Genomic DNA, 25,815 nt, shown 5'->3' with positions numbered 1-25,815 from the left:
ATGAGGACATCGATCTTGAGTCCGGGGAGTATGTGCCAGTTGGTCATATCTGGAAATTTGACCTTGAGGAACACAAAAATACGTGGTTTTGGAATGAAATTTTGTTTTTTCAAAAATTCGAATGTAGCCTGTCATGCTCAGTTTTCTCGCGACAACTGAAAACAGAAAAAAAATAGAGTAGAACGACCGAATTTACAACAGCGGGAAAACGACAGAAAAAGAGCGGGAAATTGCTATTCGCAATTTCCAAGATAACAACAAAAACCACGAGAGTAGAGCTGTCCTATCTTGATATAGGAGACGTTGATTACAAAAGAAGATCGGAATCTAGCTGAACCAGAGTGAGCCTTCGGTGGAAAGGTGGACAACCGAAGTGTCCCAATGGTCCAGAACCAAAACTCCATTCTTGAGATAAAACTTGTTCGATTAGAACTTATTGAATTAAACTTAATTCCCCGATCATTCTCAAGTTGCTTACTAATTTAGTTACCTCCAGTTCTCGAGTGTGCTGCTATGTAAGTACCTAATTTAATTTTCTCGAGTGTGTTTTATGGTTGTTATGTTGAGGTAAGGCGAGTTTTAGATTGATCCATCTGAAATGGATCAAAGTTCCACTGTCTAATAAAAAGTAACTTAACGGATTGTTCCGACCCTGTTTTTAACGGCGTTCGTGTATTTTGGATATCTCGAGACCTAAGTATGGGGACGTTCTTATTTTCTAGAGTGGGGGGATATTTTGGTAGTGGCCTTTAAGCTGTAACGGGTTCTAGTCTCATGTCGCAAGCGAACCGAATTGGCTCCGACCGTTTTGAGGTAGAAAAACACAAGAGATAGTGTCCCTGACTCTTGAGCCAATGGTTTTAGGGCCTATTTTTTCTTAAGCCTCATATGTGACCGAAGTAGGCGACTGTTACATCCTGTTTTCTTGGGGTTGGCTCTCAAAAAATTACCTTCAAGTTCAGATGAGCCCGGCTACCCACTAGCGCAATGTATTTCTAAATAAATGTCAGCATTTGCTTTGAATTTATTGTGTTATAAATAAAAATGTTCGACAAAAGGTTTTTTATTTCTGCGTCTATTTTAAGATACAATACAAAACGATACTTTTCCCGATACTCAAAAGCTATTTTCAGAAAAAACGATACCGATACCACTTAAGCAGCAAAAACGATACCGATACTTCAAATTAGATGCACGATACCGATACCGGAAGTTTGTCGGTATCGAAGTCCCTGCACTCAACCCTCCGGCTCCACTTGATCTCGTGATCAAGTGTCTTATCACGTACGCGTGTCCGGAGGCATTTTCTTGTCTTTTCGATATTCCACTGTACCTTCCGTTTTTTCTACTTTCTCGTAATCGGCTGTTCGTCGTGTCATATCCGGCTGTTCTTGTATGACACATTGTAACTGGTTAAAATGGCGGTTTTAGTTTTTCTGAGAAATAGTCCATTTCAAATCGATTTTTGATAAAAAATCAAAAATTCCAGAATTTTCCGACCCTCCCTTTCGTATCAATTTCGCTTAGTTCCGTCTTTTTCGTGTTTCGGGCGGTTTGGCTGTGCCATTAAGGGGAATGGCACTTATGGAGACATTTATGAACGCTTCTCGAGTTACCTATTAGCTGTTAGTTAGTTTTTAAATCAGTCCCTGTATTTAAGATGGAAAATGACACACTACATGAAAACGCCAACAGCTGGAGGGAATGTGTTTCTCCCCGAGATGTCTTCATCGATGCTTGTAAGTGGCATACAGATGAGCGACCCTGTTACATCCAATGGCTTCATCAGAAGAATGTCCACAACGTCATCCACACCATCTAACTCTTATTCAAGCTCAACTGAACCAGAAGCTGAACCTGTTCTGAAGTATGTCAGGATATCGAATGATATGGCCACGATTATCGCAAAAAGTAAAGTCACAGCTGTGGACATCGACGACAGATTTTTGATGATTGGTACCCAGAATGGCCATGTACATGTTTTTGATCACAATGGCTACGAAGTAACCGTTGATAGAAAGTTCCCCGTCCATCCGATTGCAGTTACATCGCTTTGCATTGATAGAACCGGTGAGTTTTTTGCGTCCTGTTCAAACGATGGACGAATAAATGTTTTTGGTTTCTTCAAATCTGATTTTGACGTTCAAGAATGCTTGCCATTTAAAGTTGAATGCATTTGTTTGGATCCTAACTTCTCAGTTTCACGATGCTTCGCAACTGGAGGTGACCGTCCTCTATTTTGGGAAAAGGGTTTGTTTGGAAAATACAAGCGGACGGCTCTTACTAGAATATCAGGATCTGTCTCAACAATAGCTTGGCATAATAATTACATTGCTTATGCGCTTCCGAACCGGGTTCTTATTTTCGATACGCAACAACGTGTAAACTTTGAAGGTATCGATAAAGTTGATGACAATTTAAGGAATGATCTGTACCCCTGTCATTTGGCCTGGAAAACGGACGATTCGGTTCTTATTATAGGCTGGGGTAAAACTTTTAGTGTATATAGAATTTTTGAAACCAGTTTCGCTGATGCGAGAGGAATTTCGGAAAAACGCGTTGAACAACATCAACAAATTCGTATGCCTGATTTCATCTGTGGCGTTGCGCCGTATAATGAAAAGATCCACAAGTACTTTGTCATCATGTGCTATCCAGATGCCTCTGAATTTGATCGGGACATGGAAGATGACGAAGACAATGACGACGAATCGGTTGAAGAAGACATCCCTAGTTTTCTGCTTATTGAACCGACTAAGTTCGACGACTATGAAGTTGTGAATGAAAAGCTGATGAAGTTAGCCAACTTCAAAGAGTGCTTTGCTGCAGACTACAAAGTGTCATCTGTGTATAATGAAAATAATTATGTAGTCTATAATGGACACGATTTGATCTTAGCGATTCCGACAACTTTGAATGATAAGCTAAACTGGCTGTTTGAAAATGAACAGATAGATCAAGCTATGGCTGAGGCACACAGGAGAAGGGCAGAGTTGAAAGAGGATAAATTCCGAGAGTTTGGTTTCCGCTACCTGGAACGCCTTTTCCAGCAAGAAGAGTTCGAAAAGGCGGCCAAAAATTGTAAAGATATTTTGGGTAAAAATTCAGCTGATTGGGAAAAGTTTATTCACGGGTTTATCAAAAAAGACCAACTTAAAATCTTGAGTTTGCATGTTCCGACAAGCGAACCGCAATTGAGGTGCGAATATTACGAGCTGATTTTGCTGATATTTCTGAAGAAAGAACCAGAACAGTTTCTGCATTTAGTTAACAAGTGGCCTGCTCACATTTATAACCAATCGATTGTGAGCGACGAGGTTGATAGTACGATGAAACGCATGAGAAGCGACGATAAAGACAACAGTTCAGTGAGTAGCTATGTTTAACTTTGAATAGAGTGAACGAAAGTTTTAGCCCAATCAAAAATGAGGTAAATAGTGCATTGGTCTAAATATGTAAATGCAAAAACGCCGCAATGTGTTGCGGCTCACTACCATTGTGTTATCAAAGCTAGAAGAGGTTCCGTTTTAGCGCTGGTCTGCATAGTTGTGTAAATTGTTACGTCAATCTACTAAAAAAAAATATTGAAATTTTGCTGTTTATGCCACTAAAATTAGCAATTTCTTGGGAAGTTTCGCTGGAAAAAAGTGCTGTTGTTACAGGGTGTTGAGAATCTAAAAAACGCTGCATCGCCTGAGAGTCAGAAATACACGACCCTTCTGCAAGCTCTGGCCATTTTGTACCAGCATCAGGGAGAGTACGGGAAGGCCCTGAAGATATACTTGCACGGTGGTGCTATTCCAGGATCTCCTTCATTGGGCGCGACTATCAATTCTTCCTCAGGTAACAGTTATCTCGGCCAATGTCATTAATTTCTTTCAAAACAAAACAAAACAAGTGACCGATGACCTCCCCTTAAATTAAATAGAAAGTTTAAGCAATAGATCCAACCTGCGAAATGCTGATTTCTGATAGGCTTAAAAAGAAAAAGGATGGTTTTAATCAAGTGGTCGATCAAGTTGAGTTACGGAGCAGATTTTTCACTTGAGCCTTTTCTTTTTATCCTTGCGGTGTTGCAATTGGGCACAAGACTTTTTTTCCTGTAAACAACTTTGTCCACAGGACTCATTGAACTGGTGGTATCTTTGTTCATAAAGAATTCAAAATTTGTAGTGTCTCTTGCACGCTTAGCCTGGTGGTGACGAATACGCCTGGGATGGCAATGGTCCTGGGTTCGAATCTGACCACGACCAGTTTTTTCAAACGGTAGTTGTTCCGGTTCAAAAAAACTTTTGCCTATTATATGTCCGCGTATGTTTTGTCGGCTTAGTTGCCACAGCTAAGAATCGTTTATTTTTGCTGTAAATTATTTTAATTGCAGTTGTTTTTAGCATTTTAAAATTCGGCCGAATCGAAATTTGCTCAATAAATTTTGGCCTAATTAATATCGACTTAGTGGCCTCTTATTAGATCATTACGCCGAGAAGAGTTTTTGTGAGCGTGTGCGTGCTCTTACGGGAAAAGGGACATTTTTTAAAAATAAGTTTAAAGAATTTTTCTGAATTTCTTTTCGGCATGAAGAGTTTCTGCTCAGGTTTTTTCGACTTTGTTACCGCGTGGTAATTATAAGTTCAAATACAAACAACCCTCCGGCGCATCTGATCTAGATGTAAAACAACAGCTTGAGGTGGCAAAAAGGTGCGGTTCGAATCCGGCCGGGCCCTTTTTTGCAAACTAGAGTTTTTTGGATTATCGTCCGTCTGTTTATTTTTGTGGGCTTAGTTCCCGTAGCTCGGTGGTTCAGCTTCATTCCAATTTGCTGTATCCCCCATGCTTAAGACGACAAAGCCCGGGAGTTCGATTCCAGTTGAGACTTGTTTTTCTTACAAATAGAAAATTTTGGCTATTTTAGATTCTTGTCTGTCTGCTCATTTTTTGTCTGCTTAATTCCGCGGAAAGGCCTAATTTTGAAAACTTCTGTGTAGCATTCCCAAAGCTTTTTGTAAAGTTTCTAATGGTGCAGGCAGTTTTGTTCCGGATATTTTGAGTTTTTGTTGCAATTTTTATTTTTTATTGACAAAAACGATTTGAATTTTTTTCGTTTGATTTTCATAGCCTTCATATTTGTATCGCAAATGTGCGAAGCTCAGCTTCGCCTCTATGTTCCAAAAAGGCTGAGAAATGCTAACTAATGAAATTTGAGCTAGAATAAAGTGGAGACTGATTTTTGTATGGTCGTCCAATTAACTGGCAAATTCAAATTATTTGACATTTTAAATCTAAAGAAATACGAGACTTTTTAAAAATGACAGCCGTTTTGCAATTTCGTTTGATGTAATTTTAAGCAATTTTCATGTGATAATTTTAGAATGGTCTCTGTTGACAGGTGCTAACAACTATGTGTTTGACATAATCGAAAAACGAGATCTCTACAAAGACATGACGGCCGAGCTAGAAGCTCTGATGGCTTTCGACAAGGAGAAAAGTCTGGAGATGTTTGTGAACAACACTGACAAGATGGAGGTGAAGAAGTGTGTGGAATCTCTGCGCTCAAGTGAGAGTGAAAATGCGAGAAGGTAAGACGAAGAATATGCAATATAGTATTATTTTGACTAAATAAAAATTTGATAGCATCGCACTTGGAGCGTACACTTCAAAACCACATCAAATCGCTCTATATATTGGTCTGATAATTGTTTCATAAGTAAGGTTATTTTTAGAAAGTCCCAGAAGCGGAATAAACAAATGTCTTTTTAATCCGTTTTTTAAGTGGTTTATTTGGCTCTTTTTTTTTCCCCCACGTGCAAATCATTGTTTTTGTAATATTAAGTAAATTTTTTTTTGTTCAAATGGATATACTTAACAATCTCCCCCCTATTGTATCTACTAAAGAATCTCCACCCTTGTAAATAAAACAGTAAATTCGCACTCGAGCGTTGTATGTAACATCGAATTTTGCTGCATTCTGATTGGTCGAAAATTCGCTGCAAGTAATCTACTTAACAATCTCCCCCCTTTCTTGAAAGGGGGGGGGGGGGAGAGAGATTGTTAAGTAGATCCGTTCAAATTGTTCGATTGTAACAAAAATTGACTTGCGGACTAATTAGAAAATGACAAACATATTTGGTCATAATACTTAACCTTTTAAAACTACTCGTTACACCATAAATTGTTACTTGTGTGAAGTCGGGGAAAAGGAAAAAGAGCCCTCCCCCCTTAATCCGCCCCTGTGTAGGTGTACATTCATAGCTTTTTGATGCTTAAAGCATATCCTCGTTTAGGTATCTGTATGACTATTTGGATAGACTGTTTTGGAAGGATGCTAATCAGTGCAAAGGGTACGAAGATGAACTAGTGGAACTGTATGCAGAGTACGAGCCGAAGAAGTTGTTGGCTTTCTTCAAAGAAGATCCTGAAATTGACTTTCCAAGGGTAACAAAACAACTAAAAATTATATCAAGCACACTAAGCATCGTTTGCTGAATTTCTATATGTTATGAAATGGTTTCAATTGATTTATCTCGCTTTTTGCTTGCCATGTTTGTAGCACGAAGTGAAAACCAAGTATTGAATTCATGAACAAAACTCAAATTTTAATATGTGATTTTTATAGGAAAAAATGACTTCTGAAAGAAACTGAATCATAACTATGGCGGTAGAAATAACCCTCTTTGTGAGTGTTTGTTTAAATAACATTCTGTTGTCAGGCTTTTGAAGTGTGTAAGCGGAAACAGTTGACCAAGGAGATGATCCATATCATGAAGCGGACTGGCAATCACTCTCAGGCGCTGCAGACCATCAATGATAGCAAAGTGCTCACGGTGGAAGATGCTATCGCATACTGCAAAGACGTGGATGAACAATTCCTCTGGGACCAACTCATAGAGTCATCGAAGGTGAGTCACCCATTTCCATGGTCATAAGCATGGGTTCAGTGGTCCTGTCTTCAAGCGGTGGACCCGACGAGCGACTATAGTCGCCGCAAATGGCAACATTTCAAACCTCCCATTTTCAAACCTCCCATTTCATGTTCGGTAGCGCAGAAAACATGGTTATAAGCATTGTCGGTACATAAAAATGGTTATCTGTATCATCGGCTTCGTAGATTTGTTTTGGATTGAAAAGTGTAATGACTTCAAATGTGCGACATGGCAAGGATGATCCACATGAAAAAATATTGTCGCGCTTTCTAGATTCAGAGGATCAGATTTGTCAACTTCATTTTCGTGATACTCTTGTTTCGCCGACTTTTTCCCTCAAGGGGCGGCAAGGAAGACGGATGTGCTTAGAGAACTTGGGAAAATACAAATACAGTGTATTGTTTTCGGAGATTTGAATTGAAACGAAATTACGTTAAGACGCATAGGAAGTGTCAATTATTTTCAGGCGATCAATCTGCAACATTGCCTGAACAGTTTCATTTTTTAAGGGCCAAAAATTCGATTTCCTCAAATTTAGTTCCTGAAAATTAGCTTCTGAAAATTGCGATTCTAATTATCTTTTTGGTGTTGCTTGCAAGAACTCTTCAAAAATCTTGATTCAGGATTGAATTTAGTTTCTCGTGAAAAACTATTAAAGCTAACGATTTCCACGCGTTATCTAATTGGAATACAAGATTTTTCCGTGGTGAACAACTCTAACAGTTGCACTGCATCGGTTTCTCAAATTTGTACTTTCGTCAAACAACAGAAATACCACGTCAATTCGAAATTTATTTTTGATGTTCGTTGGAAGTTTAGCAAAACCGATTTGGTATGATTTCAGCTTTCGGTTTTAAATTTTATTACCCTTGCGATAAGCAAGGGTATTGCTATAGGGTACTAGACTTTGTTTACCGTGATTAACTTTGTTCACAGCTTAAAGGCCACTTTTTTGAGAATTGCCTTTTGTTACTGCTTTGTTAGTTGTGTTTCGATGCTTGTTAAGAGTTATGAAAGTATTGAGTACTCTTATATAGGTCGTGCTGATTTTTTTCTTTTTTTTCAGGAAAAAGTATTGAAATTTGTTCACGCTCAGTTTTTATTTTTCGCGGTTTGACTTTTGATTTTTTTATAAGTTCAGTGCATTTCCTTTGTAATAAGAAAGGCAAATTCCACTATCGAACAGCAAAAATGTAAAGGTCACGAAAAACGTGATCGACTTATTTCGAACATGGAATTTGATTATCAGAATTTCGAGCGAAATAAAAGTTTTACTTTTGATCCAGTTTTGAGAAAATGGGTTATATTTATCAAAAAAGCACCGGTCATAGATTGTTTGTGAAATTCAAAGAGCTGAAGGGGCATACATTTGTTTTATTCAAAACTCTAAAAGTGAAATTTAAAATACCACGTCAATTCGAAATTTATTTTTAATGTTTGTTGGAAGTTTAGCAAAACCGATTTGGTATGATTTCAGCTTTCGGTTTTAAATTTTATTACCCTTGCGATAAGCAAATGTATTGCTATAGGGTACTAGACTTTGTTTACCGTGATTAACTTTGTTCACAGCTTAAAGGCCACTTTTTTGAGTAATTTGAGCAAAAAGAGTTTGTAAAATTTTTTTGTCAGCTCAAGAATTGTCAGCTCAAGAAATTGCCTTTGTGACTGCTTTGTTAGTTGTGTTTCGATGCTTGTTAAGAGTTATGAAAGTATTGAGTACTCTTATATAGGTCGTGCTGATTTTTTTTTTTTTTTTTTCAGGAAATAGTATTGAAATTTGTTCACGCTCAGTTTTTATTTTTCGCGGTTTGACTTTTGATTTCTTTATAAGTTCAGTGCATTTCCTTTGTAATAAGAAAGGCAAATTCTACTATCGAACAGCAAAAATGTAAAGGTCACGAAAAACGTGATCGACTTATTTCGAACATGGATCTTGATTATCAGAATTTCGAGCGAAATAAAAGTTTTACTTTTGATCCAGTTTTGAGAAAATGGGTTATATTTATCAAAAAAGCACCGGTCATAGATTGTTTGTGAAATTCAAAGAGCTGAAGGGGCATACATTTGTTTTATTCAAAACTCTAAAAGTGAAATTTAAAAAAACGATCAGTTTTGTGTTTTCTGTTTTGTATGATACCCTTTATGATACCCTTTTTGTCGACTTTATTCAGCAGATAGGGTTTTTTAGACATTCGGCTTCTCTCTAGCCGTATAAAAGTTCCTTTATAGTTTCTAATAGTGCAGGTAATTTCGTTCCGGATATTTTGTGCTTGTGTTGTATTTTTCCATTTATAAGTTTAAAAAAAAAATTTTAATGTTTCTTTTCGTTTGATTTTGATCTTAGTAATTCATTTTTGTATCGCAAGTGGTGCGAAGCTCAGCTTCGCCGCTGTGTAAAGCTTGGTTTTAAACCAAATAAGGCGTTTTCAGCTAAAGGAACCCAGTATTCTTGATATTGTAAATCGTGAATTGTTTCAGAACAACCCAGAGTACATATCAGGCCTGCTGAACAACATCGGCACCCACGTGGACCCCATCAAGATCATCCAGAAGATCGAGTTAGGGAAGGAGATCCCGAAGCTGAGGGACTCGCTGGTGAAGATCCTGCAGGACTACAATCTGCAGAGGAACCTGACAGAGGGATGCAGTAACATACTAGTGAAAGACTGCTTCGGTTAGAAATACCATCCTGTTCTTATTCCTTCTAGTTGTGAACAACAGATCACAGAATTAACATCGCGCATTTAAGCCACAAGGATCAACTCGTGGCTTAACCTTTTTTATTTAAAAGCTTTATTTCTGCCAATCACAATGGAGCTGAACCTAAAAGATCTTATATCTAGTTTGTTACAACCCATAGCAAGTTAATATCAATTATGGGTTAAATTTGCGAAAGTACAGCCAGATACTCTATCTCAACTAAATTTGATAACTGGTTTTTTGTTGTGATAGACCTGATGAATCGAATGATCAGTTCTCAGAAGAAGGGCCAACGGATATCATTCACCAAGTACTGCCTTATATGCCACAGAACTCTCCTCACTGAATCCCAGTCGTCAGCCTTCACGCCATCATCAGGCACCACTTCGGGATCCTCAGGTAAATCTTGAAATTAGCGGGCAGTTTTTTTGTTCAAGATGTCTTTGTATAGAATACCACTAATTGCTTGGCATTTGAAAGAATCTCACAGAAAATGCTTTTGCTGACGCATTACCAGTGTTATGTTAAAATTACATCAGATTCAACTGCCTTTAACAGACTTGGTTGTATTGTAAACCAACGCAGGTAATTTTCATTGACTTATGTTGTTTTGTTTTATCGGAAAAAAGTTTCAATTTGTTCTCTCTGATTTTGTTTTATCTATTTAACTTTACACTGGATTTTGATATAGTGTCAATGAAAGCATTGAAGACACTTATATCGATCGTGTTTATTTTTTTTCGTTCATGTTTTTTTTTACAAAATGCTCGTGTAAATGCATATTAATGCAATTATGCATATAAGTTCAAATTTGAGTTCTTAATCGAAGGCAAACTACGCTCTGCAGTGATAAAAGCTGAAATGCGAAAAAGTTATTGAGCGTTTTCTAGTTTCGAACCTAAATTTTAGCTTTTAAGAATTACCAGCGTATTAAAGCTGTGATAGGTTGATCCTGTTTTTTATTTCAAGGTGGGTTAATTTTATCAAAAAAGTATCACTCACCAATGATTTCTGAGATTCAGAGCTTTAAGGTCATGTTTTTTTTTGAAAGTTGAAATTGGTTTTAAGACATTCATTCATTTTTGTAACCTCCTCGAGGTCATTGATTTCATCGAATATTTGTTGTCTATGTTGACATGTTTACTGCGCTATGTATAAAGAAAACAGGTGATATATTACAATAGGTGACAATGGTCTGTCTTCACAAAAGAAAAACGGATCCCAGCGGGATTTGAACCCATACCTCGGGGCCTTGAGTCAAATATGTTATCCACAAACCAACTTAAAGAAACGTTAGATGGCAGAATTTATTAACCAGCGCATAACTATTAAACAGAAATATATGAATAGAAAGCAAAAAGATAAGATACAAAGTTTTGAACGGAGGAACAAAGTTTTGATATGAGTTTTAATTCGTGTAATGGAGTTTCACTTGAAATAGGAGCTTGTCAAAAACAACATAAGCGCTCCCAAAACGTTGTCGAAGAAATTCGTCAAGATGAGCAGGCAACCAGAGATCAATAACACCGTTCATAGCTTTCAAGTTTTTCTTGGCCTGTCCCCACTTTATTTGTATGAACGCCGGTGATCGGATCCTTGAAATTTTTTCTGTGATCAACAGATTCGTGAAGAAAATCTACTGGTCTCGGTCTACATAAGGTAATGTCAAATGACCAACCATCTGACCAAATTTTTGTTCCAGGCAAAATTCGTCGGTAGATTACTTCTAACAGAGTTTCAGCCCCCCTGTCCTCAACAAATTCCAAAAAACCGAGCTTTTTTTCCGGGCCATATCCGCTGAAAATCCATTTCTCTTTGATCATTCGACGACGGTTGTATTTCCTCTTGGCTACCACAGATTCGTCCATTAAATTAATCTTAGCACGTCCCCCAAATCTGTAATCACAAATGTCTGAGCTTTGAAGGACCCAAGAACAAGTTTTTCAAAATAATGCATAAAAATCTACTGCCATTTTTGAAGTAACTTTGAGTAGAGTGGCAACTTGGCAGATTGGTTTTTGTACGGCAAAGAAAAAGAGCAAAGTTGAAATAACTCGATTAGGTAATTTCGAATTTTCAAAAATAAAAAGTTCAAGCATAAAAGTTTCCGACAACGGCTGTTAGTGCACCGCCAAGCATACTTATCTCTATTTTTTTGCTCTCACAGCGCATTCCTGACCGACACATGGGACGGGTACAATGACGGTGCCTTTTAAGTAATTTTTTGCGAAAAGCAAACACTATTGCTCTCATATCATTTTTAGTTTGATTTACGAAGTCGAAAAATAGCATGGCTAACAACTGTTACTGAATTACTTATTCTCCGTTGTTGGCTTAAGTCTAAAGTTATCAATACCCAGACCGGTTGATTTAGTGGTTAACGCATTGGACTGAAGGCCCATTGGCCCGGGTTCGAATCCCTCTTGGAGCCAGATTTTGTTCTCAACGCAGTTGAATCTGTTGCATCTACCACCTATTGTAATACATCGCCAGAAAATATATTGTTCAATTTTATCAGCGAAGCGTTCCAAAGATTTGGGATTTTCATGGGTCTGTAAAGCTGAAGATATTGATCCAGTTTTTACTATTGATCCAACTTGCTCCAATTACGTAATTTTTTTTACCTTGCTAAATCTGGCATTACGATTTACATCAACAGAAAAGCACACGGCAATTTACCCTGCCTTAGCGGCTCTGTCCTAGTAGGGGACCGATCGTTTAGCTGACCAAAATCTTTTATCATAAAAAGTGAAAAATGAGTTTTTCAGCAGACCAATGTAACAAATCTGACGCATAATTGATTGACAAGTAAAGTTACACTCAATCTTGGGTCAGGCTTTCCCAATTAACATAATTATCTCACAATTTGTCAACAGGCTATCAGCTTCAAAAACAGAATAGTCTGAATCAGCGGCAAAACTCAGATTTACGCGCACAATGAAACTCGTGTCGCATGTTTGCACAGAGGAGCAAGCCATCGCCAATGCCGCGTTTGAAGTTGACGCGTCTGACTGTTTATTTGTTTTGAGTCTGCTAAAAAACCGGTCTGCTAAAATCCTTAGCACCGTCCTAATAGTTGTAGCAAATTAGTTATGGTTACAGGAAATAACCATTTTTAAAAGTCGTTGATCGTAGCTCAGAGTTATACAGGTCGTGGTGAATTTTCTTGCAGGGAAAGTCTTGAAATTTGTTCAGGCTCAAATGTACTTTTTCGTGGATTGACTTTTGATTTCTTTTTTAGTTCATTCCACATCCCTTGTTAAAAGTAAGGCAAGCTCCACTATCGAACAGCTAAAATGTAAAGGTCACGTAAAACGTGATCGTCTTCTAGTTTCGAAAGTAGAATTTAATTATCGAATTTCCCAGCGAAATAAATCATAAATTGTTTTGAATTTCAAAGAGCTTTAAGGACATGGTTTTTTCTTTGAAAAGCGAAAGTTTGATGAAATTCATAGAGCTTTAAGGGCAATTTTTTTCTGTTTAATTGCGTTCACTGGCTCTTTTCCAGCTGTTTGTTGACTAAGTTGTTTAATTGGCATTTATAGAGTTCCCGAATCGTGATCCGCAAAATGCCGAAATAGTTAGATGTGTTTTCTAATTTTCTTTCAAGAATTTGCTGGAGTAGTTGAACGTTCTGAGATATTTTTTGTTGCTAGTAGAAAATTCTTGTGGCCCTTAAAATTCCTCGAGCTTTAGTTTGAGAGCCGCATTGTGCCTACATTAGATAGCTCGGTTAAATCAAAAAGTTTTAAATTGTAATTGAGGCTGGTTTTGACCTCGGAGTAACAAGATTTGTATTGCTCATTTCATTTTTCGGCCTTAAGATCAATGAATTCATCTGATAGGTGGGAAAGTTGTTTTGCTGAACTATTTGTTTTCATCACGATTATGAGTATTTCTTGAATAAGACTTCTTTTATTCACAGGTTTTTCGTCAGAGTTCTGCGATTATTTGGAGAAATTTATATGTAACACTATCCTGTTCCTTTTTTTCTAATTATTGGTCAATTTTCGGGAATTAAAAATCTTCCACCGAAATTTGGTGTTTCAAAAGAGAACGGAAACTACGCCGTACTCGTTTCTCTTTTTTGATTCGTCGGATATTGACCCATTATTTAGCTCATAATTGCATTTCAAATAGTAACTAAATGTTTTATTTGAATTTGACGTACGCCAAGTGGTGCTTTGTTTGAAATGGACTTTCCCGTGACATATCTTGGGATGAGTTATGGAGCTCAATAAGTCCAATAAACAACACCTTTCGTTAAAGTCATTTGATTCGCTAATATCGTCGTTATTATTTTAATAATGTTAGAGCAGTTTCAAATTCTATCTGGCGTCTCATTGTTTGTTTGGCAAAACTCCGGAAGTTCGAAAGGTTGAAAAAAATCCAAACAAGCACCCAAATCATTATTTTGTTTCCTGTCAAAATTTCGGCATCAATCTAAATTTTGGTCAGATTGGAGCCAACCATGACTCGTGCTGGCTTTGTTGTAATATTTCTGTGGTGCTTGACATCATCAGTTTCCTTCATAACCCATAACTGTCTCACGGACCATCATTCAGATTGTCTCTACCGCGACAATCCCGTAATTCCATCCGCGGTGCAATTAGGACCACGTCCTTTCTACCTTTTAATTGACATGGAAGAAAGTCCTCTTAAGGACACCTTAACGGAATGCGCACAGAGCAAACTTTTGTACAAACGTAGCGAGGCGACTCTTGCTCACAGAGGAGCGGCATTGTTCTTTCCAGAACATTCCAAGCAGAGCTACGTAGCAGCTGCGAGTATGGGAGCAGGCGTGATCGAGTGTGATGTGACGTTCACGAAAGACAAAGAATTGGTATGCAGGCACTCGCAATGTGATTTACACACGACTGCCGACATTCTTCTCAGAAGAGATCTGGCGCATCTTTGTACTCAACAGTTTTTGCCTGCAGTATTCGACCCAGCTGGTAATCGGGAATCGCAAGCAAATGCCAAATGCTGCACCAGTGATATAAATCTTCGGCAGTTTAAGTCCCTGAAAGCCAAAATGGAAGGAGCTGATCCAAATGCAACAACAGTTGAGGAATACGTTGCAGGGGGAATTCCAACATGGAGAACCGATTTGTTCGCAGCAAACGGAACTACAATGACTCATAGTGATTCAATCCAACTGTCAAGGCTATGGGAGTGAAAATGATCCCAGAGCTGAAGCAGCCTATGGTTCCGATGCCGTTTGGCGGTTTCACAGTTGAAGCCTTCGCCCAGAAAATCGTAGACGAATACAAGCAACATGGAGTAGACGCAAGTCAAGTGTACCTGCAGTCTTTGTTGTTAGAAGCTATAAATTACTGGGTTATTAATGAAACTGATTTTGGACAGAACGCATTGTACTTGTGGGAACCAGAAGATGCTAGCGAAGACTTTCGAGATCCAGAAACGTGGCCCAATTTTGCAGAGCTAGCGTCCCAAGGCGTGAAAACCATAGCGCCGCCTATGTACATGTTGATTGATTTAAGCTACAAATCTAAATTGATAGTTTCTGATTTTGCAATAGCGGCTAAGCAAGCTGGCCTTGTCCTGAAGACGTGGACTTTGGAGAGGTCTGGTTCCTTGTACTACGGAGGAGGCTCATATTACCAGACAGTTAATGGGGACTACCCGGCGAACGGACAGAAATTTGACGGTATAATTCATCGGGGTGGAGACGTTTTCACGATTCTGGATTTTCTATTTCAAGCTGTAGGAATTAAAGCCATATTTACAGACTGGGCGTCTACTGTAGTGTTTTACACAAACTGTGTTTTGTAAATATTTAGTTTCTGAATTAAAAACTAGTTTATTTAGATTAAATTTTTAAATATCAAGCTTTTTTAAACCTCGTTTTGCTCAAATAGGTTAAATTGACGGTATTAAATTTAGATCGCTTCTGAAATTTGTTTACCCTTGCGATCAGGAAGGAGTTTTATTAACCGTTTTTTTCAAGCTCCTAAATTTCGGTGAAACGCAAAAACGCGATATTTTCAAAAGTGAACTTGAATATGCGAGGATGTAAATGAATCTGCTGAGTAGCAGGGAGAATAATTTGCAATGGGAATGGAATTATTTAGTTGCTACTGTTTTTCGAAGCTAAAACGAGGCCCTTAGATTTCTCTGCGTGTACGCCAGAGAGCCGCAAGGTTGCCAAAATAAACTTGAATGGTCTGAAAGTATCTTTTCTATCAAGAAATGATTGTTCATTCATACATGCATCATCAGATTTTTGGATATGTTAATGGGAATAGAATTGATTATGGGAATGGAATTATTCAGTTGCTACTGATTTTCGAAGCTAAAACTAGGCCCTTAAATTTCTCTGCGTGTACGCCAGAGAGCCGCAAGGTTGCCAAAATAAACTTGAATGGTCTGAAAGTGTCTTTTCTATCAAGAAATGATTATGTTCATTCATACATGCATCATCAGATTTTTGGCTATGTTAATGGGAATGGAATTGATTATGGGAATGCAATTATTCAGTTGCTACTGTTTTTTTTCGAAGCTAAAACGAGGCCCTTAAATTTCTCTGCGTGTACGCCAGAGAGCCGCAAGGTTGCCAAAATAAACTTGAATGGTCTGAAAGTATCTTTTCTATCAAGAAATGATTATGTTCATTCATACATGCATCATCAGTTTTTTGGCTATTTTAATGGGAATGGAATTGATTATGGGAATGGAATTATTCAGTTGCTACTGTTTTTTCGAAGCTAAAACGAGGCTCTTAAATTTCTCTGCGTGTACGCCAGAGAGCCGCAAGGTTGCCAAAATAAACTTGAATGGTCTGAAAGTATCTTTTCTATCAAGAAATGATTATGTTCATTCATACATGCATCATCAGATTTTTGGCTATGTTAATGGGAATGGAATTGATTATGGGAATGGAATTATTCAGTTGCTACTGTTTTTTCGAAGCTAAAACGAGGCCCTTAAATTTCTCTGCGTGTACGCCAGAGAGCCGCAAGGTTGCCAAAATAAACTTGAATGGTCTGAAAGTATCTTTTCTATCAAGAAATGATTATGTTCATTCATACATGCATCATCAGATTTTTGGCTATGTTAATGGGAATGGAATTGATTATGGGAATGGAATTATTCAGTTGCTACTGTTTTTTCGAAGCTAAAACGAGGCCCTTAAATTTCTCTGCGTGTACGCCAGAGAGCCGCAAGGTTGCCAAAATAAACTTGAATGGTCTGAAAGTGTCTTTTTTATCAAGAAATGATTATGTTCATTCATACATGCATCATCAGATTTTTGGCTATGCTAATGGGAATGGAATTGATTATGGGAATGGAATTATTCAGTTGCTACTGTTTTTTCGAAGCTAAAACGAGGCCCTTAAATTTCTCTGCGTGTACGCCAGAGAGCCGCAAGGTTGCCAAAATAAACTTGAATGGTCTGAAAGTGTCTTTTCTACCAAGAAATGATTATGTTTATTCATACATGCATCATCAGATTTTTGGATATGTTAATGGGAATAGAATTGATTATGGGAATGGAATTATTCAGTTGCTACTGATTTTCGAAGCTAAAACGAGGCCCTTAAATTTCTCTGCGTGTACGCCAGAGAGCCGCAAGGTTGCCAAAATAAACTTGAATGGTCTGAAAGTATCTTTTCTATCAAGAAATGATTATGTTCATTCATACATGCATCATCAGTTTTTTGGCTATGTTAATGGGAATGGAATTGATTATTGGAATGGAATTATTCAGTTGCTACTGTTTTTTCGAAGCTAAAACGAGGCTCTTAAATTTCTCTGCGTGTACGCCAGAGAGCCGCAAGGTTGCCAAAATAAACTTGAATGGTCTGAAAGTATCTTTTCTATCAAGAAATGATTATGTTCATTCATACATGCATCATCAGATTTTTGGCTATGTTAATGGGAATGGAATTGATTATGGGAATGGAATTATTCAGTTGCTACTGTTTTTTCGAAGCTAAAACGAGGCCCTTAAATTTCTCTACGTGTACGCCAGAGAGCCGCAAGGTTGCCAAAATAAACTTGAATGGTCTGAAAGTGTCTTTTTTATCAAGAAATGATTATGTTCATTCATACATGCATCATCAGATTTTTGGCTATGCTAATGGGAATGGAATTGATTATGGGAATGGAATTATTCAGTTGCTACTGTTTTTTCGAAGCTAAAACGAGGCCCTTAAATTTCTCTGCGTGTACTTCAGAGAGCCGCAAGGTTGCCAAAACAAACTTGAATGGTCTGAAAGTGTCTTTTCTATCAAGAAATGATTATGTTTATTCATACATGCATCATCAGATTTTTGGATATGTTAATGTGAATAGAATTGATTATGGGAATGGAATTATTCAGTTGCTACTGACTTTCGAAGCTAAAACGAGGCCCTTAAATTTCTCTGGGTGTACGTCAGAGAGCCGAAAGGTTGCCAAAATAAACTTGAATGGTCAGAAAGTGTCTTTTTTATCAAGATATGATTATGTTCATTCATACATGCATAATCAGATTTTTAGATATGTTAATGGGAGTAGAATTGATTATGGGAATGGAATTATTCAGTTGCTACTGATTTTCGAAGCTAAAACTAGGCCCTTAAATTTCTCTGCGTGTACGCCAGAGAGCCGGAAGGTTGCCAAAATAAACTTGAATGGTCTGAAAGTGTCTTTTCTATCAAGAAATGATTGTTTATTCATACATGCATCATCAGATTTTTGGATATGTTAATGTGAATAGAATTGATTATGGGAATGGAATTATTCAGTTGCTACTGATTTTCGAAGCTAAAACGAGGCCCTTAAATTTCTCTGGGTGTACGTCAGAGAGCCGAAAGGTTGCCAAAATAAACTTGAATGGTCTGAAAGTGTCTTTTCTATCAAGAAATGATTATGTTTATTCATACATGCATCATCAGATTTTTGGATATGTTAATGTGAATAGAATTGATTATGGGAATGGAATTATTCAGTTGCTACTGATTTTCGAAGCTAAAACGAGGCCCTTAAATTTCTCTGGGTGTACGTCAGAGAGCCGAAAGGTTGCCAAAATAAACTTGAATGGTCTGAAAGTGTCTTTTTTATCAAGATATGATTATGTTCATTCATACATGCATAATCAGATTTTTAGATATGTTAATGGGAGTAGAATTGATTATGGGAATGGAATTATTCAGTTGCTACTGATTTTCGAAGCTAAAACTAGGCCCTTAAATTTCTCTGCGTGTACGCCAGAGAGCCGCAAGGTTGCCAAAATAAACTTGAATGGTCTGAAAGTGTCTTTTCTATCAAGAAATGATTGTTTATTCATACATGCATCATCAGATTTTTGGATATGTTAATGTGAATAGAATTGATTATGGGAATGGAATTATTCAGTTGCTACTGATTTTCGAAGCTAAAACGAGGCCCTTAAATTTCTCTGGGTGTACGTCAGAGAGCCGAAAGGTTGCCAAAATAAACTTGAATGGTCTGAAAGTGTCTTTTCTATCAAGAAATGATTATGTTTATTCATACATGCATCATCAGATTTTTGGATATGTTAATGTGAATAGAATTGATTATGGGAATGGAATTATTCAGTTGCTACTGATTTTCGAAGCTAAAACGAGGCCCTTAAATTTCTCTGGGTGTACGTCAGAGAGCCGAAAGGTTGTCAAAATAAACTTGAATGGTCTGAAAGTGTCTTTTTTATCAAGATATGATTATGTTCATTCATACATGCATAATCAGATTTTTAGATATGTTAATGGGAGTAGAATTGATTATGGGAATGGAATTATTCAGTTGCTACTGATTTTCGAAGCTAAAACTAGGCCCTTAAATTTCTCTGCGTGTACGCCAGAGAGCCGCAAGGTTGCCAAAATAAACTTGAATGGTCTGAAAGTGTCTTTTCTATCAAGAAATGATTATGTTCATTCATACATGCATCATCAGATTTTTGGCTATGTTAATGGGAATGGAATTGATTATGGGAATGGAATTATTCAGTTGCTACTGTTTTTTTTCGAAGCTAAAACGAGGCCCTTAAATTTCTCTGCGTGTACGCCAGAGAGCCGCAAGGTTGCCAAAATAAACTTGAATGGTCTGAAAGTATCTTTTCTATCAAGAAATGATTATGTTCATTCATACATGCATCATCAGTTTTTTGGCTATGTTAATGGAATGGAATTGATTATGGGAATGGAATTATTCAGTTGCTACTGTTTTTTCGAAGCTAAAACGAGGCTCTTAAATTTCTCTGCGTGTACGCCAGAGAGCCGCAAGGTTGCCAAAATAAACTTGAATGGTCTGAAAGTGTGTTTTCTATCAAGAAATGATTATAATCATTCATACATGCATCATCAGGTTTTTGGCTATATTAATTGTGTTTGCCTTATTGGTTTGGTTTGTTCAAATAGATCAGGCTGTTCACACTAGCCAGCTTGCTAAGCGTAGTGTATTAGTACGAACCTTCTTTTTTCTAACCTGACTTGCAAATAAAACTTTTCATTAAAAATGTTTTTTTTATTTGGTTGCTTTTTTGATATAATCACGATCTGTATGATAAGAAATTTTATAGCATCTGTCCTCTGCTTTATTTTTGGTTAGAGTTTGTGATTTAATAAGCGTCCGTGGATGAGTGGTTAGTGCATGAGTTTCATAGCCTTTAGGTTGCAGATTGATTCCGAGACGTAGCCAATTTTCACTAATTCGAAGATTATTTCTAGTTTTTATTGCTTTTTTAGAGCTGCGTTTTATCGTGTTCTCGCTAGTGTTTACGAAGCTTCGACAATGTGTCACTTAGGTTATCTTAAAGGATAATTTTAAGTTGTAATTCTATACTTCTACTTGACTATTGAAGACAAATGTTTTGATTGTATAGATTTTTGTGAGGAGTATTGAACGTTATGAGTACTCTTACATAGGTCTTTCTGATTTTTTGCTTGTTTTTTTTTCAGGAAAAAGTCCGAAAATTTGTTCACGCTCAACTTTGATTTTTCGCGGTTTGACTTGTGAGTTCTTTCTGAGTTCAGTGAATTTCTATTGTTAAAAGGAAGGCAAACTCCACTATCGAACAGCAAAATCGTAAAGGTCACGAAAAACGTTATTGACTTCAAATTTCGAAAATGGAAATTATTTATCAGATTTCCCGGCAAAATTAAAGTTTTGCCTATTGATCCATTTTTCTCATATTGGGTTGATTTTTACAAAAAAGTGTCCATCATAAATTGTTCTACAAACTCAAAGAGCTTTAACGCCATCTTTTTTTTTCTTTGAAATTGAAAAGCTGAAGATTTTGGAAAAACAAGTCGCCTTTTTGAACGTTGTGAAGACTTTTATATAGGTCTTGCTGATTTCTTTTTTTTTTAAGGAAAAGTCTTAAAACATTGATGCACTTAGGTATAATGCACTTTCTGAGTTCAATTTGAATTCATCTGCTGAAAGTGACATAAATGGCACTCTTCAAATACGAACCTGGAAATGGCACGAAAAAACGTGAACGATTTCTAGTTTCGAAAGTGGAATTTATTTTTAAGATTTCCCAGCGGAATAAAAACTTTACCTATTGATCCAGTTTTCTTAAGTTGGTTTCATGTTATCAAGAAAGCTCCAATCTTAAATTTTTCTAGAATTTCAGAGCTTAAAGGGCATCTATTTTTTTCTTTGAAATTCGAAAATTGTGGTTTTTCAAGAAAGTTTTTTTTTATGTTTACTTGCGTTCAATGCCCTTTTCCAATCTTCGATTGGCGATGTTTTTGTTTTATCGATTTATCTTTTCACTGGATTTTGATATAGTGTCAACGGAGGCATTGGAGACGCTTAATACGGCCGTGTTGAATTTTTCAAGAAAGTCAGTGTTTTTTTTTCCAGTTTCCTTGCGTTCATACTCTTTTCCAAAGTGTTGGAGAACGATGTTATTTTCACTTATATAGGTCATGATGATTTTTTATGTTTTTTCAGACAAAGAAAGTCTTAAAGTTTGTTCTCGCTCAAATAAGATTTTTCGCTGTTTGACTTTTGAAGTTCTTTTCCTTTGTTAGAAGGAAAGCAAACTCCACTATCGAACAACAAAAGTGTAAAGGTAACCAACAAAATGAACTAATTTTGGTTTCGAAAGTGGAATTTAATCATCTGAATTCCCAGTGAAATAAAAATTAGCCTTTGATTCAGTTTTCTCCAATTGGGATAACCTCGAAAAAACAGGTGCCCGTTGTCAAAAAGTTTTAATGTTATTTGTTTTCTCTATGTTTGGCTTTGTTGAATTAAAGGATGATAGGGTTACCAAACCAAATATGATCAAATTGTTCTTCGTAGAAGTTGCGCCTAATGGAAAATTTCAGGTCACCGTCAATGTGCTTGCCATTGGATCTAGTTATACTCTAAGAGTCGATTTCCGTTTAAGAAATACCGTTTAAGAAATACCGTTTAAGAGTCGATTTCTGTAGTTCAGACTCTTAAATGGGTCGTCTTCATGTTTTTCTGCAGGGAAAGTTTTAAAATTTGTTCAGGCTCAAATACACTTTTTTAGGTTGGACATTTGATTTCTTAAGTTCTGTTTATTTCCTTTGTTAAAATGAAGATAAATTTCAATATCGAACAACACGAGTGTGAAGGTCACGATGTACGTGATTGACTTCTAGTTTCAAAATTGGGTATTTTTTTCAGATTTCCCTGCAAAAATTAATTTTATCTATTGATCCCGTTTTCTCAAATTGGGTTAATTTTATCAAAAAAGTGTCAATCATATATGGTTCTAGAATTTCAAAGAGCTCTAAAGACATCTTTTGTGTAGGAAAATTGAAACTTGCGATTTGTTATGAAACTTTTTTTTCTGTTTGCGTTCATTGACGGTACGCCCTTATGTAGAAAGACGTTACATTCTAAGGAAGTAGCCATTTTTGACATTCTAAAAATGTTTGAAAATTTTTTGACTTCTTGAAACTTACCCCAAAAAATCTGAGCTCAATCGAATGAACAATTTGTTGAAATGGTTTTTTGCCAAACCGGCTACGCCTTGTTTTTTTAAAGAAAAAACTAATGGCCTTGAAAGCTGCCTTTTTTGACATTTTGACCACTTTTATGAACTTTCACTTTTCTTCCAAGCTACCCTCCAATATCTAGAACTTTCACATTTCTTCAATTTACCCTCCAATATCTAGCATTAAGGGCTTGACCGGAAAAACAGGTTCTGGAATCTGTTTTGCGTAAGTGTTTGTTCATGAATTTGAGATATTTTTTTGCTTTTAACTGTAGTTGCTGTATTGGCAGCTAGTGTCAGTAAATTTTCAAGCAAACGTGGAGCAGATGCTAAGACGTGAGACTCCTTGTCGCCAGGTTGGAAGTTCGATTCTGGTCATAGCAATTGTTTCATTGTTGTAGGCGTTTCATTTTTTTTTCATTTATTTTACTTTATCAGAGTTTATTTTTGCCGTTTTTCTTGCTTGTGGAGTGCAGCATCGCCTATGGGTAAAATGACGGCAAACTCCACAAACTAACAGCTTTCTCAGCGGAATAAAAAATTCACATTTTGATCCAGTTTTCTCAAATTGATTTTATATTATCAAAATGTGTTGATCATAAATTGTTCTTGAAATTCCAAGAGCGTTAAAGGCCAAAATTTTTTACTTTGAAGTTCGAAAGTCCGTTTTTTTGCTGTTTCCTTGCGCCCGTTGACTTATAAATTTTCCAACTGTCTGTTTGTTATGTTTATACCTTACAACGCTTATTTACCCTTGCCATAACATTTTATGGCAAAATTTTGTTCCGGCTTTTCTGTTTTTTTACTTGATAGGTTTCGACCTTCATTATATCGGCTTAAGGGCCTTATATTGAACCTTCAATAAAGCGAAAAAATGGATCGCTTGATATTCATGAGAACATTGTATTTTCGGCTCGATAGGTTTCAGCCTTTATTATATCGGCTTAATGGCTCATATTGCGTCTTTTGACGTTCGAAAAAAGAATTGAGTATGTGCGTGTGTATGTGTTTTCAAGCTTAGGAGGACTTGATATTTTTTAGTCCGAATTATTTTCTGATTTTTTTTCGGCTTTTTTGCAGTTTTTTTTATTTTTCTTGTTTTCGGCTGAATAGGTTTCGATCTAAATTATATCTGCTTGATGGCCTTATATTCTTTCATTTGACAATCAAATAAGTTTGTGAGGGTGAGGTGAATTGATAACTTTTTATAAGTCTTAAGTCTTGTTGATTTTTGTCTTGAAGGGTTTCTGTTTAGGTATTTTCCGCTTTGTTACCGCTTGGGGTTTTTTTTTGATACGATTTTCACATTCGCTTGCCTTGATAAGTTTTTGTTTCAAAACTAGCCTGATTCATTTCGATAGATCTGATTGTTTCGACATTTTTGATTAGTGGCTTTTGATTGTGTATCGCAAGTGGTATCGCAAATATTGGTGCAACTTTTTGGGCACATTTACGGTTTTGGGAGGAACTTTGCATTCGGGAGTGTTAGCTTTTTTCCTCGCAAAATCAGCTACCACAAATAATCATTGGAGTGAGTTGAGTGATATATCATTTTAAAGACCTTTCAGTTGTAATTCGAACGAACCGGTTGGAAGTTGTTGATTTTTTCGTCGATTTCTAGCTATTAACGCGATCGAGTAAAGCTTGTTATATAAAAATTATCTGAATTTGAGGATAAAAAAAGTAGATTTAACTATATTTAAACTAGTTTTGGATGTTTCATTTAGCAATTGTGCGCCAAAAAAAGGTTTTCCAAAAAAAAAATTATTGATCAAAGAGTTCGAAAAATTGTATTTTTTCTAGTTTTTTTTCTTATGTTAATTATTCTTTTTTTGAAGACAATTGTTTGTCGATCATGCATAATTCACTAATTTTCTACGCGATTGTAGATTTTGGAATTACACCATCCACTAAAAACGACACCATTTTGAATTTTAAAAAAAACGTTCTGTTTTTTATGAATATGGTCGGCTATCCTTGTTTCTTGTACAGAATCCCTTCTTTCTATGATTTTTGGACCCACCCCACAATTAATTTTTTATTATGGCGAGAGGTTTTTTTTTGCTCAGTGGATATAGCAAATAGTTTTTTTTTATTTGCTTAATAATATACTGGAAGGTCTGCAAGATTGTAAAATCTCAGCCTGCTGAAGAATCCGAATGGCCATGTCTAAGCGGGTGTTCAACTCAAAATGAAATAGTTCATATAACGAAAATTACCGCGCCAAACTGATTTACTAAATAAATTAAAGTTTTTGCCAGAGTGAATATTTAGAAATGTAGGGCTTTAGTTCATTTTTTTCGAGATGCGAAACTCGTTTGGCCTTTGTATATGACCTTGAAAGAATCTTAAAATGCAAGCATGGTTCTGAGTTCCGAAAAGCGCAATGGAGAGAAAAGGTGGTTCAATCTGCACTATTTAGGAGGTGGCATCACTACATTCAACTGTTCGCATTGCTTCCACTCGGATTGTCTAGCAGTTCAGCAGCACACTGCAACACACAGGGCTAGTTTGAGCCCACAGCAGCAGAACTACTCCAGCAGTCCCATGACTAGAAGGAAGTCAGCCATATCAGACATGAATCATTACTCTTTAGTAGAGAATTTCTTCTGTCCCCAATGCGATCCGTCGAGATAACTAATTATAAACATCGATTAGCTCAGCTCTTTCTTCTAACTTCCGCAATTTCATAAAAAATAAGTTCACGTTTTTGACAGGCAAAACTAATATATTCTTCGTATATGCCCGTAAAAATATAGATTACAAGGTCAAAATGAGGTTTTGAGATGTGGAGAGGAAAGAGTCAATAAATTAGTTGATAATTATCAATTTCGATGAAAATAAAATTTAAGCGAATTGTTGATTGCTTGTTTTGAGCGTTCTATAACTGTTTGTTAGTTTCATCTTAAAGCCTTATCACAAACAAATTCTTAGTTCAATTTGTTACAATTGCATTATAATCATTATCTATGAAATTATTAATGTGTAATATTTTTAGATACGCATTATAGAAGTTGTCTTTATATTTCGCTACAATAAAATTAGTTTAACAAAATTTTTTTGTTTGGTCTCTGGAATTATAGTCTAAGTCATCGATATTCCAGAATTGCACAAAGATAAATTGCTATTTGCGATAAACAGCTACTCAAAAGCCCGAATATAAAGAAATGCTTCAAAAAATTAGGTATGCGAAATTGTAAAATAGGCTTATTAAGTATTTATAGTGTAGTAGTTGATTTAGGGCTCAAC

General features: G+C 36.5%; 3 protein-coding genes across 3 annotated transcripts in view; all 3 read left to right on the top strand.

The window, feature by feature from the left end:
- LOC134840490 (Bardet-Biedl syndrome 1 protein homolog) overlaps positions 1-25,815 on the top strand; it is a gene marked incomplete in the record, with an annotated part of 512,639 nt that overhangs the window by 17,229 nt on the left and 469,595 nt on the right.
- The window catches only part of LOC134840491 (uncharacterized), a 453,696-nt gene that overhangs the window by 17,229 nt on the left and 410,652 nt on the right, over positions 1-25,815 (top strand). The gene's annotated exons all lie outside the window — the stretch shown is intronic.
- LOC134840489 (vacuolar protein sorting-associated protein 41 homolog) lies at positions 1,665-25,591 on the top strand. The gene is made up of 8 exons (XM_063856323.1): positions 1,665-3,368; positions 3,663-3,843; positions 5,387-5,576; positions 6,282-6,432; positions 6,708-6,896; positions 9,399-9,594; positions 9,873-10,019; positions 24,989-25,591. The coding sequence occupies exons 1-8, from the start codon at positions 1,668-1,670 to the stop codon at positions 25,201-25,203; spliced, it is 2,970 nt and encodes a 989-aa protein (XP_063712393.1). The 5' UTR covers positions 1,665-1,667; the 3' UTR covers positions 25,204-25,591.

This window comes from Symsagittifera roscoffensis, chromosome 2, assembly GCF_963678635.1.
Source record: "Symsagittifera roscoffensis chromosome 2, txSymRosc1.1, whole genome shotgun sequence".
NCBI classification, from domain to species: Eukaryota; Metazoa; Xenacoelomorpha; order Acoela; family Convolutidae; genus Symsagittifera; species Symsagittifera roscoffensis.
Note: the sequence above shows the minus strand (reverse complement) of the source record. Positions and strands in the feature narration are given on the sequence as shown.

What these genes read in the sequence shown, in the direction of transcription:
- LOC134840489 (XM_063856323.1), top strand. Translation starts at nt 1,668, where the DNA reads ATGACACACTACATGAAAACGCCAACAGCTGGAGGGAATGTGTTTCTC. An exon ending in ACGATAAAGACAACAGTTCA is followed by an intron (nt 3,369 to 3,662) that starts GTGAGTAGCTAT and finishes CTGTTGTTACAG; the next exon opens with GGTGTTGAGAATCTAAAAAA. An exon ending in CACCACTTCGGGATCCTCAG is followed by an intron (nt 10,020 to 24,988) that starts GTAAATCTTGAA and finishes TGCACTATTTAG; the next exon opens with GAGGTGGCATCACTACATTC.